The 14,801-nt window shown below is 31.2% G+C and overlaps 2 protein-coding genes across 2 annotated transcripts; both read right to left on the bottom strand.

Annotated features, from left to right (window-relative positions):
- Window positions 1–2,531: 2,531 nt before the first annotated feature.
- LOC131874991 (heavy metal-associated isoprenylated plant protein 43-like) lies at window positions 2,532–6,701 on the bottom strand. The gene is made up of 2 exons (XM_059218977.1): window positions 6,635–6,701; window positions 2,532–2,818 (listed from the first exon to the last, which is right to left on the bottom strand). Exons 1-2 carry the CDS (start codon window positions 6,699–6,701, stop codon window positions 2,532–2,534), a joined length of 354 nt encoding a protein of 117 aa, XP_059074960.1.
- Window positions 6,702–10,668: 3,967 nt separating this feature from the next.
- LOC131049003 (heavy metal-associated isoprenylated plant protein 2) lies at window positions 10,669–14,197 on the bottom strand. The gene is made up of 3 exons (XM_057982998.2): window positions 14,150–14,197; window positions 13,982–14,057; window positions 10,669–11,340 (listed from the first exon to the last, which is right to left on the bottom strand). Exons 1-3 carry the CDS (start codon window positions 14,153–14,155, stop codon window positions 11,054–11,056), a joined length of 369 nt encoding a protein of 122 aa, XP_057838981.2. The 5' UTR covers window positions 14,156–14,197; the 3' UTR covers window positions 10,669–11,053.
- Window positions 14,198–14,801: the final 604 nt, after the last annotated feature.

Below are 14,801 nucleotides of genomic sequence, written 5' to 3'. Positions count from 1 at the left end.
TATCCCTAATCTTGAATTGTGTTATGTGTTTGACCCACCAAAATATAGTGTCCAACATGTATTTTCAATGATAGAGAAGATAGTTTCATCTGGGAGCTCAATAATAAGTGCCTATAATTATTATTCAAAGTTCATCTGCGAGTTGATCTAAGTTACAACTTGTTTTTTTATTACCTTTCTATATACATACTCTATGTCAGATTGCTAAGAATAATTACCTACTTTTCCATGCAAATAGTAAGAGTAGATTTGGGTAGAAGATACTTAAGTGGGTTCACTTTTGAAAAGATCTTGGTTTTGTGATTAATGTAGTGTCTAATTTTATAAGAGATAAGACAATTGATAGGAGATGCTTATTCTATTGAGTGTAGTTAGCTTGTACCCCACTAAAGTACGATTATTGCAATGAATAGCTCCCTCCTTTCATTGTCATTGTTTTGTCATAATAATGTCCCCAATGTTACTGATGTAGTTGAAATATATAATTAAAGATGTTTTCTTGGAATTGGTGGCATGAGAATAGGAGGTGAGGCAAGATAGTCCTTGAGTTGTTGAAAGGTTTATTAACAATTACCATCCCATTTAAAATCCACATTCTTGCAGAAGAGGTGGGAGAATGGTTGACACATATTTGCAATTTGTGCTATAAATTGTCTAATTACTTAAAATTTTCCTTTCGAACTATTTTTTTTTTTTATGTTCTTGGGTGGAGGCATTTCAATTATGGCTTTGACTCTAGTGGGATCAACTTTGATGCCTAATCATGATACAATGAATCTCATTTCTTTTTAAAAGTAACACCAAATACACATTTATTTGGATTCAATTGTACTTGATATTTTTCTAATCGATCAAAATAGTTCTAGGACTTGGACATGTCACTTTCTTGTTTTTAACTTTACCAAAAGATCATCTACATAGTCTTCCACTATGTCATCAAGAAAATTATGGAAGATCACAATCATTGTTCTATGGTATGTAGTCCCAACATTTTTTAGTCCAAAGGGCATTACTTGATAATAAGAGGTACCCAAGGAATGATGAATGCCATTTTATGTCAGTCCTTAGTGGTATTTCATATTTGGTTGTATTTTCTTACCCAAAAATTGATATGCATGAAATTCTATATTTTTTGACCCAACAACTAAATACACATTCCCTCTCAAGTGACATTTGCAATGATCTACATTTACAACTTAACAAGGTTCAACAAGACACTTACATATCATAACAACATATCAAGTTGAGCAAGAGAAAAGCTCAAGGGGAATATCAGGTGATCATGAGTGATGACATACAAGACCACAAACACCTAACTCTATATAGTGTTTGTCGAGGATGAATAGGTTCTCTTTTCGAGCAAGGTTGGTTTTAGAGACTAGATTTTGGGGTCTCAGAGCTGCATTATCAAAAATTGAAGATTTAGATGGTTATGAAATTAATTGTCACAAAAAGGTTATATTCTTAAGGAAAGAACAAACTTACATTCAAACCCCAAGGGGCTTACTATGATAGGTGACCTACTACTTTATTCCATGCCTCTCAAGAAAGATATGTCAAGTCCAAATAAAATGTTTTCTTTTCCTTATTTGGATACATATATAAGTTTATAGTCTTCATCAAAGGAGGGATGTCATCTTAAACAACAATCCTCAAATCATTAAGTATATAGGTGTCCACTCTTATTTGGATATATTCAAAACATTTATTACACATGAAAATGATGAGGATTAAAAATTTAAGACATGATTCAGTGTGGTTGAGTTGGATAGTTTATTTTCCTTTAAGAGACAAGCAATACAATTAATTCTCTATATTAAAAGTGATACTACAAATCCTATTAAACAACTTCCTCTAACAATAACCAAGTATAATCCCCACTCCCCCTACTGATAAAATTGGACTACTTTAACAAACAAGTTAAAAACCTAGGTTTCAAATAACCAAATTCTTATTAACAAGTCACTCAAAATTAAAATAATTTTTATTTTTTTTTCTTTTTTTAAAAAAAAAAAAATTGAAAAGAAGTAAAAAATTTCTTGATTAGTTTTCAGAGGCCCAACAAAATACAAATAATTATACATCCTCTTCTTCCTCAACATATTAAATAGATCCAAAGGCAAAGACATACACAATAAAAGCTCCACACAAAAAGCCATATTATTATTTATTCATATAGCCTAAGAAAGAAGTAAATCAGAAAAGAGTGCATGATGATTGAATTTCCTCAGTAGTGCAGCTTTAAATGCACAAGATCTTCAGTTTAAACTACCACAATAAGTGATACTGAAAGTTAATCTAAGGGTTATCCTCTAAATGATGGTGCAGGGGTGGTAGTTTTGCCTGTCAAAATCATCATAAATATAAAACTGAGTCTCACACCTTTCACAGGCATTGGTTTCTCTGGTGACTTGGGTAGAGGATGAGGCCCAACACTTGTCATCTGTGCACACATGCTCAACTACATACCATAAACATTCAATTTAAACTACTTTATTAAGTAATCTTGAAGGTGGATTAGGGATTATCCTCTAAATAATGGTGCAAAAACTGTAATTTTGGCTGTCAAAGTCGTCATAGACATAATACCCACCCTCACATCTTTGACAACATGCTGGCAGAATGTAGATTTTTTCTTCAGCCTGTGATTTCTTTTCTTTTTTCTCTTCTGTCTTTTTGGGTGGAGGATGAGGTCCCACACTTATAATCTGTGCACACTTACTTAACTTTCTGATCTCTACTGTAATTTTGACAGGGTCTACCTCTCCTGTCACTGTCACTATGTTCTTGGAGGTATCCACTTCTACAGAATTCACTCCTGTAATCATCACCAAATATACTTCAAATAAATTTTGATTGAAAAAATATTTTTAATATAGTATTTGATGGGTTGTTTTTGGATTTGATCTTGTGAACATATATTTTGTCAATGTTTTCAATTATATCTATGATCCATCATGAAATTGAACTGGTTAGAAAAAACTGATGGTAATAGATCATGAAATATGATCTAAAATATTGATGGAATAAATATTTAAATGACCAGATTCAAAATAACAAGTTAATTTATCATGACTAAAAATTTCATGTCTTTAATATGATAATTATTATTTTTATTTTTATATGTAAATATAAATATAATAGTTTACTCACAGATTAAAAAAATGTGATGATGAATAATATTATGAACAAGGAATATTTAAAATAGATGAAATTGTCTTTAGTGTGGAGTAATCTTTTACTAATAATTTAATATAGGATGTACTGAACCATTAAGTTTAAAATAAGGTAATTATGTCTAAATATAAGGTTGGTAGTTCACGAAATACAAAAACATAAATAAAGTAGGGAAGAGAAAACAACTTAAATAATATAAAAGGTAGGTGAAATGATATAAAGTGTGTACTACTATTTATGAGCAATTTAATATCAAATTTATAACCACCTTCAAAATACAGAATACTACTTTTATTTTATTTATTGTTCTAATATTACTGTCGTAAACATAGGAGTGGTAGTTCAAAGAAAGGTACAAAAATATAAATGATGACAAACAATATCATAAAATAAATAATACTTAAAGTATGTGAAATAATTATTTAGTGTGTAGTGCCATTTACTCCCAATTTAATCTAAACTTTATAGCCACCTTCAAAATATGAAGTATTGACTTTAGAACACCACACTTATTAGTTTACTTTAATATTTTTATCTTCAAAATGTACATATACGTAAAAAAGTGGGTGAGAAAACACCTTAAATAAACATAGCTTGTACTACTTTTATTCTATATGTATTTTCAATGTTATTGTCCTAAACATAAAAGTGATAGCTCACAAATAATATCATAAAATAAATAGTATTTAAAAATAACTGAATAGTTATTTAGTTTGTCTATTATTTACTCCCAATTCAATATAAAAATTATAACAACGTTCAAAATATGAAATATTGACTTTAGAACATGGAGATTATTATTTTTATTTTTAATATTTTTACCTTTAAACATAAGAAGGGTTGTTCAACAAAAGAAAATAATCTATATAACATAATTAAAAATATTCATTTCTTTAACTTAAGAGTTATTTTATTTCGAATTTAATTTTTTTATTATATAAATTTTTATTTTTTTTAAGAACTATTTTATTTTATTTTTATATGTAAATTGTAATTTAAAAAATAAAATTATCATTTAATATATTTTTTATTATATATATAAAAAAATGTTTGTTTCAAACAATCTTAAAATTAAAATATTTTTCTGTTTTATAATGATAAATAGAAACCATATATTTAAAATTTAAAATTAATCCTCAAACAATATTTATAAGATAACACAAATTCATACTTCAACTTAAAAATGTCTAGTTTATTCTTTTAATATATGCAAGCAAATTTAACAAAAAATATATGCGTTGTTTTCTAATAATTATCACTTGAAATTAATATTCTAAGAGAAGGATGCTAAGATTTTGGAGTAGTTTCCTCAACATAGGTCTATTCAATGTAAATTTTCTATACAGTGCATGAATCTCTATTGATGTATATTCTATTTTCTACTTGCAGTGCTATTGTATCCATGTAAGCAAGTATGAAGAAGAATACTAAGATTTTGGAGTAGATTCAGCATGAACATAGGTCTATTCATAGTAAATTTTCTATATAGTGCATGCGAATTCCTATCAATGTATATTATCTTTGCTACTTGCAGCCTATTGTACTCATGTAAGCAGATATGAAGAAGAATACTACGATTTTGGCGTAGATTCAGCATGAGCATAGGTCTATTTAATGTAATTTTTTTATACAGTGCATGGGAATTCCTATCGATGTATATTCTCTTTGCTACTAACTATGCTATTGTGTTCATATAAGCAGATATGAAGAAGAATACTTAGATTTTGGAGTAGCTTCAACATGAGCATAGGTCTATTCAATGTAAATTTTCTGTACAGTACATGCTAATTGTATATTATCTTTGCTACTAATAGCATTAGTGCATTCATATTGTAATCAGATATGAATTCCTATCGACTTATATTCTCTTGGCTATTAGTCGTGATTGTACTTATGTAAACAAATATGTAATTAATAAATGTTTTATTCATTCTTTTTCAACAACCTACTAATTTCCTTACACTATATAATTTTTGCTTAATTTCAATTAAAAAAAAAATTAAATCGATACAAGATAATCTTTTATAAAAAATAAAACAACTGTTTTATCCTAGTTAAATAATGAAACTTATAGAAGCTATCTAAAAGCACCAATTTGAAATTTTCTTTACATTCCTTATACTATGGAGCACAATCACAAATGTAACTATTGTGATTTGGAATGTAAATGAAATCTTTGATCAATTCAATCAAACCAAAACCAAGCTCTGGATAAATTTAACTCATTAGAATGAATCCATCAAGACTGTATCTATTTGGAATGCAACTGTATCTATTTGGAATGCATTACCCAAACACCACAATCGATCACTCGCACACGAAGTTCCACGAGTGTGATCTTTTTCAAATCCTAATATGATTTCTATCTTGTCAACCTCTAGAGGAGCCACCTGACTTGGCCCCACCCAAACCAAGATCCATTCTTCCCACTTTTCAAGATTGTATTTCTCTTCACTATCTTGCAGTTTCCCTTGTGAATTTTCAATTATAGTGTAGAGTTCTTCACGAAGGACACCACCACATTGTTTAGAGTCTATGCTTTAATTTTTTTCTTTGATCCGATGGAGGCCAATAGTCCTTTGTTTGAGGAAGTGCTTCCTGAATAGTCATTGGGGGGAGAGGTAATTCTTGTGGTCGCTCTTCTATTGGGAGATTGTGTACATAACCTCTTGGTGTTCTGAAAGCTGACAATTATACTTCGAGTCCGCCAACTCTTGTTCCACACTATAGAAATTTTTGGATATTGACATCCAAATATCCCTAGGTGCAAAAGTATCATCCTCATAATAGAAAAAAGGTGCTCCTTGCATGAACACATTGATTTCCTCCAAGCATGGCCCAATAGGTTTCGCAGGAACTCCAAAACCAGTTAGACCCTCCGGACATAAATTAGAGACGTCACGTCAGACACTCCAGACATTGTTTGTTTGTATTGCATACTATCTATCTATTCATCATCCTTAAACACTTTCCTCTGCCATTCTCCAATTGCTCTCTTCTAGGCAGCAGATGAGCTTGTTTCCATGTCATTCAAGATAATGTCTACTTGCTTTCTTTTAGGAAATTTACATGCAAGAGACTCTTCAACTTGTATGTTCTGCTTCTGTACAGATATAAATTTTAATTCACACTGAGATAATACTTAAATTAAATAAGCAATTGTAAAGAAAAAATTTAGTCATTCGATGTTACATATTATCTACGGAAAAGTCGTAGACAATTCTTGGAGAAAGGAAACATCATTGATAATCATTTTTTGCAAATAACATTGAATCAAATAAATTAAAAATGTTTCATGTAGTTTTTAAAAGTAGAACTCATTCAATGCTTTCATGCACCGATGGCAAAGCCGTTTGACCCACATCATCTCTCGTCGTTGGAATTCCGACGACCACTAATGAAATGCCCGACAACGATGCTTTGCATCCCATGGCACTCCTCTGTCGCAATTTTATACCTTGGTGTCGGAATTCTGACGACAGCCCGAGATGGTGACGGTATTCGTTCGCAGAATAAGGATGCATGGTGGCCGTCAGAAAGGTTGTGGTAATGTCGAAATTGTGACGACCACGAGGATAGTCGGAACTTCCGACACAAAGTTTTCGACGACCATTTTTGTCGGTAGTGCGACGAAATGTGGTCGGAAATCTGATGATTGGTCGTCGAAATCTTGACCCAAATGTACTAGTGTAAGAAATAAAGAAGACTATGGAGAAACCTTTGCTCCAGTAGCTAGATTGGAAGGAGTTGGAATGCTACTTGCATATGCAGCCTTCAAGGGATTCAAAGTGTATCAAATGGATATAAAATCTGCATTTCTGAATGGACTACTTGATGAGGAAGTGTATATAGAGCAACCAGATGGGTTTGCCCTATCAAAAGAAAGTGATATGGTGTGTAGGCTACATAAAGCCTTGTATGGATTGAAGCAAGCACCTAGAGCATGGTATGAACGTTTACACTCCCATCTTGTGAAGATTGGATTTGAAAGAACAAGTGAAGATAGCAATATCTATCTAAAGTTAGAAGGAGATCAGATTCTGATCTGTAAAGTGTTTGTTGATGACATAATTTTTGGTGGAGATGACAAGATGAGCCATGCGTTTGCAGATGAGATAAAGAAGGAAATCAAGATGTCACTAATAGGAGAGATTAAGTTCTTCATTGGACTATAGATTAAACAAATGAAAGATGGTATCTTTATCACTCAGTCCAAGTATGTCAAAGAGGTGTTGAAAACCTTTGGCATGGAAGACTACAAACTGGTTGGTACACCGATGATGATCGGTAGTAAATTGTCAAAAGAAGATGACTCATTGTTGGTGAATGAGAAGGGATACTGGTCAATGATTGGTAAGTTGCACTATGTAGTACACAATAGACCAAACATAGCACATGGAGTGGGCATTGCTGCACATTTCCAGAAAAGTCCAAGAGAATCCCACTTGGTAGCAGTCAAGCGGATTCTTAGATTTTTGAAGGGAACTATAGATAATGGATTGTGGTATCCATACAATAATGATTTCAATCTCAAAGTATTTATCGATGTCGATTGGGCTGTTAATGTGGATGACCGAAAGAGCACAACCGGTGGTGCATTCTTTCTGGGTGGTAGACTAGTCTCATGGATGAGCAAAAAGCAGAGTTGTATCTCTCAGTTCACAACAGAAGCAGAATATGTAGCAACATTTATTAATTGCACTTAGACAATTTGGATGAAGCATGTATTAAGTGGTTTCAAAGTCCCTGTATTTGAACCGGTGAGTATATTTTGTGATAACACAAGTGCAATTAACATTTCCAAGAATTTGGTATTGCATGCTAGAACCAAGCCTTTCGAGCTCAAGTATCATTTCTTGAGGGAGAAAGTTTAGAACAAAGAGGTTGTATTGGAACATGTTTCCAGTAAGGAGTAGTTAGTAAATATATTCACCAAGCCTCTACCGAAGGCTACATTTACCTATTTAAGAGGTGAATTAGGGGTGTTGCCCCTTCAAGAGGTGAACTAAAGGTATGTGCTCCACATCAGTCAGGTATTGCACTGTGAAATATTTTTAGGATTGATGTAATGGAGGATGCTACTCCTCAGGGGGGAGCAGCATAGTGGAACTTGGAAGCTTGTACCTCCACTTTGGCATTGTTGTCAAAGGGGGAGAAGATGTGAAGCAGAGAAGATATCTGTAGTGTTGGAGACATATAATATGGAAGATGTAGAGATATCTTTGTGTATTGCCATCAATGACAAAGGGGGAGATTGTTGGCATATGAGTAGAGTTTGATGACATGATGATAATGTATGTTGTCATTGATGTCAATACGCTGAAGTGTGAACCGGTATATTGAAGTAAGTAAACTGGCAAGTGAACTGGTATGATGGTTTGAACCGATATATGCAAAAAAGTGAATCGGTATGATGGTGTGAACTGGTATATGTTAAGTTTGTATCAGGGTTTCATTTGATATGACTACCGGTTGGTAGTCTTAGCTTCACAGTTTCCGGTTGTTGTATTCCAAGTTTGTATGATTCGACTGATGCCATCCTGTGATGAGTTAGCATTGAAATGAAGATCAGATCGCATTGCCATGTCAGCCTTGTGCGCGTGAAGGATTTCCTTGAGGATCTTGCATGCAGAAGATTGATTCTATCTACCTCGGGAATGTGTAAAATCTTAGTAAACGGTGGAGAGAGCGTGATGGGTTATCAGCTTCCAGAAGCGGTGAAGAACGGACGATGGAGAATGTCTTGAGATTTGTTCAAGATTATTTTACCCTATGTAATGAGATTAAATGGTCAGGATTAGACCGGCTGTATTGTTAAGCTAGATGCTTAGGGTTTTAGGTTTTGGCCACCAACCTAATTGTTGTCTATAAGGTTGATGATGATTTTTGTTTGAAGTTGTTGGCAAATGAATGTATGTGAGGTGATTCTTGCTAGACCGAAGAAGTGAGTAGAGATTTGCAGAGTGTGATTGCAGATGTAGAGAAACTGAAATGGATCTGCCTTAGCATTAAGTGTTGTTATCAGATCCGTGTATTACCTGTTGACTTCTAACCATTTTAGCAGTTGGAAAATCCCTTTACCAGGTAGCTTTAATAGGCTTTTTTATAAATCCTTTAATAGGGTGACTCAAAATCATTGAGTTTTTCAAATCCTCTTACAAGGTAACCTTTAACAGGGTTTTAAACTTTAACCGGGTATTTAGCCATCCCTTAACAGGGTGATCCCTAGCAGGATCGGTTCCTAGCAGAACCTATTGTAAAGTCTTTAACCGGACTAGGCTCCTAACAGAGCGAACTTCAAAAGAGTTCAAGAACAACTTGTGGGTATTCATCCCCACCGTGGTTTTTCCACGTGAAAAATTAGTGTGTTATGTGTGATGATTTTTCATGTGATGTTTTAGTGTTTTCTATTAAGTCGTAATGCAAGCTGATCCAATGGTCATTGTATTTTTGATGTATTACTTGCTTAAGCTTATGGGTGAAGTTGAGATGAGATGTTGGGTTATGAGAAGATCTAAGTGTTACCGGTTTATAATTTTCACAGTCACTGTGTTTTACATGTATTGCCTTGGTTTAGGTTGCTGGGGTTGTTTACCAGTTAGTGCAATCTTTGCAATTTAAGTTGTTTAAGAAGTTTTTGTCTATACTGATTCACCCCCCCCTCTCAGTATCTATTGGGTATTTACTATTCATCATTATTCATCATGAGGTTGGTTTTAGAGACTAGATTTTGCGGTGTCGGAGCTGCATTATAAAAAATTGAAGATTTAGATAGTTATGAAATTAATTGTCACAAAAAGGTTATATCCTTAAGGAAAGAACAAACCTTCATTCAAACCCCAAGAGGCTTACTATGATAGGTGACCTACTACTTCATTCCATGCCTCTCAAGAAAGATATGTCAAGTCCAAATAAAAAGTTTTATTTTCCTTATTTGGATACATATATAAGTTTATAGTCTTCATCAAAGGAGGGATGTCATCTTAAACAACAATCCTCAAATCATTAAGTATATAGGTGTCCACTCTTATTTGGATATATTGAAAACATTTATTACACATGAAAATGATGAGGATTAAAAAATTAAGACATGATTCAATGTGGTTGAGTTGGATAGTTTATTTTCCTTTAAGAGACAAGCAATACAATTAATTCTCTATATTAAAAGTGATACAACAAATCCTATTAAACAACTTCCTCTAACAATAACCAAGTATAATCCCCACTCCCCCTGCTGATAAAATTGGACTACTTTAACAAATAAGTTAAAAACCTAGGTTTCAAATAGCCAAATTCGTATTAACAAGTCACTCAAAACAAAAAATAAATCTATTTCTTTTTTTGAAACGAAGTAAAAAAATTTTGATTAGAAAAGAAAGTTTCATTTAAATAAAAACTGATCAGAGACCCTACAAAATACAAATAATTATACTATCCTTTTCTTCCTCAACATATTATATAGATCCAAAGGCAAAGACATACACAATAAAAGCTCCACGCAAAAGCTATATTATTGTTTATTCATATAGTCTAAGAAATAAGTAAATCAGATACATGATGATTGAATTTCCTCAGTAGTGCAGCTTTGAATGCACAAGATCTTCAGTTTAAACTACCACAGTAAGTGATACTGAAAGTTCAAATAAGGGATTATCCTCTAAATGATGGTGCAGGGGTGGTAGTTTTGCCTGTCAAAATCATCATAATTATAAAACCGAGTCTCACACCTTTCACAGGCTTTGGTTTCTCTGGTGACTTGGGTAGAAGATGAGGCCCAACACTTGTAATCTGTGCACACTTGCTCAACTACATATAATAAACATTCAATTTAAACTACTGCATTAAGTAATCTTGAAAGTGGATTAGGGATTATCCTCTAAATAATGGTGCAAAAACTGTAATTTTGGCTGTCAAAGTCGTCATAGACATAAAACCCACCCTCACATCTTTGACAACATGCTGGCAGAATGTAGATTTTTTCTTCAGCCTGTGATTTCTTTTCTTTTTTCTCTTCTGTCTTTTTGGGTGGAGGATGAGGCCCCACACTTATAATCTGTGCACACTTACTGAACTTTCTGATCTCTACTGTAATTTTGACAGGGTCTACCTCTCCTGTCACTGTCACTGTGTTCTTGGAGGTATCCACTTCTACAGAATTCACTCCTGTAATCATCACCAAATATACTTCAAATAAATTTTGATTGAAAAAATATTTTTAATATAGTATTTGATGGGTTGTTTTTGGATTTGATCATGTAAACATATATTTTGTCAATGTTTCAATCATATTCTATGATCCATCATGAGATTGAACTGGTTAGAAAAAACTGATGGTAATAGATCATGAAATATGATCTAAAATATTGGAATAAATATTTAAATGATCAGATTCAAAATAACAAGTTAATTTATCATGACTAAAAATTTCATGTCTTTAATACGATAATTATTATTTTTATTTTATATGTAAATATAAATATAATAGTTTAATCAAAGATTAAAAAATGTGATGATGAATAATATTATGAACAAGGAATATTTAAAATAGGTGAAATGGTCTTTTAGTGTTGAGTAATCTTTTACTAACAATTTAATATAGAATGTACTGAACTATTAAGTTTAAAATAAGGTAATTATGTCTAAATATAGGGTTGGTAGTTCAAGAAATACAAACACATAAATAAAGTAGGGAAGAGAAAACATCTTAAATAATATAAAAGGTAGGTGAAATGATATAACGTGTCTACTACTATTTATTAGCAATTTAATATCAAATTTATAACCACCTTCAAAATACAGAGTACTACTTTTATTTTATTTATTGTTCTAATATTACTGTCCTAAACATAGGAGTGGTAGTTCAAAGTAAGGTACAAAAATATAAATGATGACAAACAATATCATGAAATAAATAATACTTAAAGTATGTGAAATAGTTATTTAGTGTGTAGTGCCATTTACTCCCAATTTAATATAAACTTTATAGCCACCTTCAAAATATGAAGTATTGACTTTAGAACACCACACTTATTAGTTTACTTTAATATTTTTATCTTCAAAAGGTACAAACACGTAAAAAAGTAGGTGAAATAAACATTTAAAGGTAGGTGAAATGATCTTTCCGTGTCTGCTACCATTTATTAACAATTCAACATCAAACCCATAAACCACTTTCAAAACATAGCTTGTACTACTTTTATTTTATATGTATTTTCAATGTTATAGTCCTAAACATAAAAGTGATAGCTCACAAATAATATCAATATAAAAATTATAACAACCTTGAAAATAAAAATTATAACAACCTTCAAAATATGAAATATTGACTTTAGAACATGGAGATTATTATTTTTATTTTTAATATTTTTACCTTTAAACATAAGAGGGGTTGTTCAACAAAAGAAAATAATCTATATAACATAATTAAAAATATTCATTTCTTTAACTTAAGAGTTATTTTATTTCGAATTTAATTTATTTATTATATAACTTTTTTTTTTTAAGAACTATTTTATTTTATTTTTATATGTAAATTGTAATTTTTAAAAAAAAATTATCATTTAATATATTTTTTATTATATATATAAAAAAATGTTTGTTTCAAACAATCTTAAAATTAAAATATTTTTCTGTTTTATAATGATATATAGAAACCATATATTTAAAATTTAAAATTAATCCTCAAACAATATTTATAAGATAACACAAATTCATACTTCAACTTAAAAATGTCTAGTTTATTCTTTTAATATATGCAACAAATTTAACAAAAAATATATGCACTGTTTTCTAGCAATTATCATTTGAAATTAATATTCTAAGAGAAGGATACTAAGATTTTGGAGTAGTTTCCTCAACATAGGTCTATTCAATGTAAATTTTCTATACAGTGCATGAATTTCTATTGATGCATATTCTATTTTATACTTGCAGTGCTATTGTATCCATGTAAGCAAGTATGAAGAAGAATACTAAGATTTTGGAGTAGATTCAGCATGAACATAGGTCTATTCAATGTAAATTTTCTATATAGTGCATGCGAATTCCTATCAATGTATATTATCTTTGCTACTTGCAGCCTATTGTACTCATGTAAGCAGATACGAAGAAGAATACTACGATTTTGGCATAGATTCAGCATGAGCATAGGTCTATTTAATGTAATTTTTTTATACAGTGCATGGGAATTCCTATCGATGTATATTCTCTTTGCTACTAACTGCGCTATTGTGTTCTTATAAGCAGATATGAAGAAGAATACTTAGATTTTGGAGTAGCTTCAGCATGAGCATAGGTCTATTCAATGTAGATTTTCTGTACAGTACATGCTAATTGTATATTATCTTTGCTACTAACAGCATTATTGCATTCATATTGTAACCAGATATGAGTAGTAATTGTACTCATGTAAACAAATAGATAATTATTAAATGTTTTATTCATTCTTTTTCAACAACCTGCTGATTTCCTTACACTATAATTTTTGCTTAATTTCAATTAAAAAAAAATTAAATTGATACAATGTAATCTTTTATAAAAAAGAGAATGAACTGTTTAATCCTACTTAAATAATGAAACTTATAGATAAAAGCTATCTAAAAGCACCAGTTTGAAATTTTGTTTACATTCCTTATACTATGGAGCACAATCACAAATGTAAATACTGTGATTTGGAATGTAAATGAAATCTTTGATCAATTTAATGAAACCAAAACCAAGCTCTAGAGAAATTTAACTCATTAGAATGAATCTACTGAACATTAAATGACCAAATTTAGATTTAATACAATGTAATCTCAATCACCTTTAACTTTGGCAACAGTTCTCAAGACCTTTGACTTGCATTTTTCACAGCACATTTCCACTGCCACTTCAACTTTCTGCAATCACAGATTATATAAAAAGCTCACAACCAGAGTCAGATATATCTAAATATACATTTGATTTAAAAAAAACATTTCTTTGGACAAACCTTCATTCTTGTTGCAGCTTCTGCACAAAATCGACTTGGTTCTGATGATATGGTGAATCAGCTGGTTTAATATGGTGAATTATTTATAATGTCTTTAAAGCTTCTCAGGAAGCAAACTCAAATATTCTCCATGAATGATGTTAAATTTCAATTAAGAGTTCTGTCAGAGAAGTTGGTGAATATAGAAAAACATTCATTAATTTTTTATTAAAGGATGGCAGAGCCTAACATGTAAAGGGCCCACAATTATATAAATGAAAATAGCCAGAACATAATTCATCATATCATTGACATATACATAATTTTATTGTTTATCATATTAACTTAAAACTCATGAATTTACTATTTTTTTTTATCCAATTAATGTGAAATCTCTTTATTTATATTTTTAAAATATACTCTTTAATATTTATATTTACCTAGGGCGTTTGAGATGGAATTCTTCTGTCTAATTAAACCCTAAAAGTACTGGTGTTTTATGGAAGTCAATCTATGTTTTATGTGTTGATATTTCTGACTACCAATGTCGTCGTGGCAACTTATAATTATAAATTTATAATGTGTCGATGAGTATTTGGTAGCCAATTATGATCTCTTAAATTAAGATGCCACTATCTTTCAAAGCCTTTCTGAAATTTACATTTAAAGTACA

Source organism: Cryptomeria japonica, chromosome 4 (genome assembly GCF_030272615.1).
Source record: "Cryptomeria japonica chromosome 4, Sugi_1.0, whole genome shotgun sequence".
NCBI lineage: Eukaryota > Viridiplantae > Streptophyta > Pinopsida > Cupressales > Cupressaceae > Cryptomeria > Cryptomeria japonica.
Note: the sequence above shows the minus strand (reverse complement) of the source record. Positions and strands in the feature narration are given on the sequence as shown.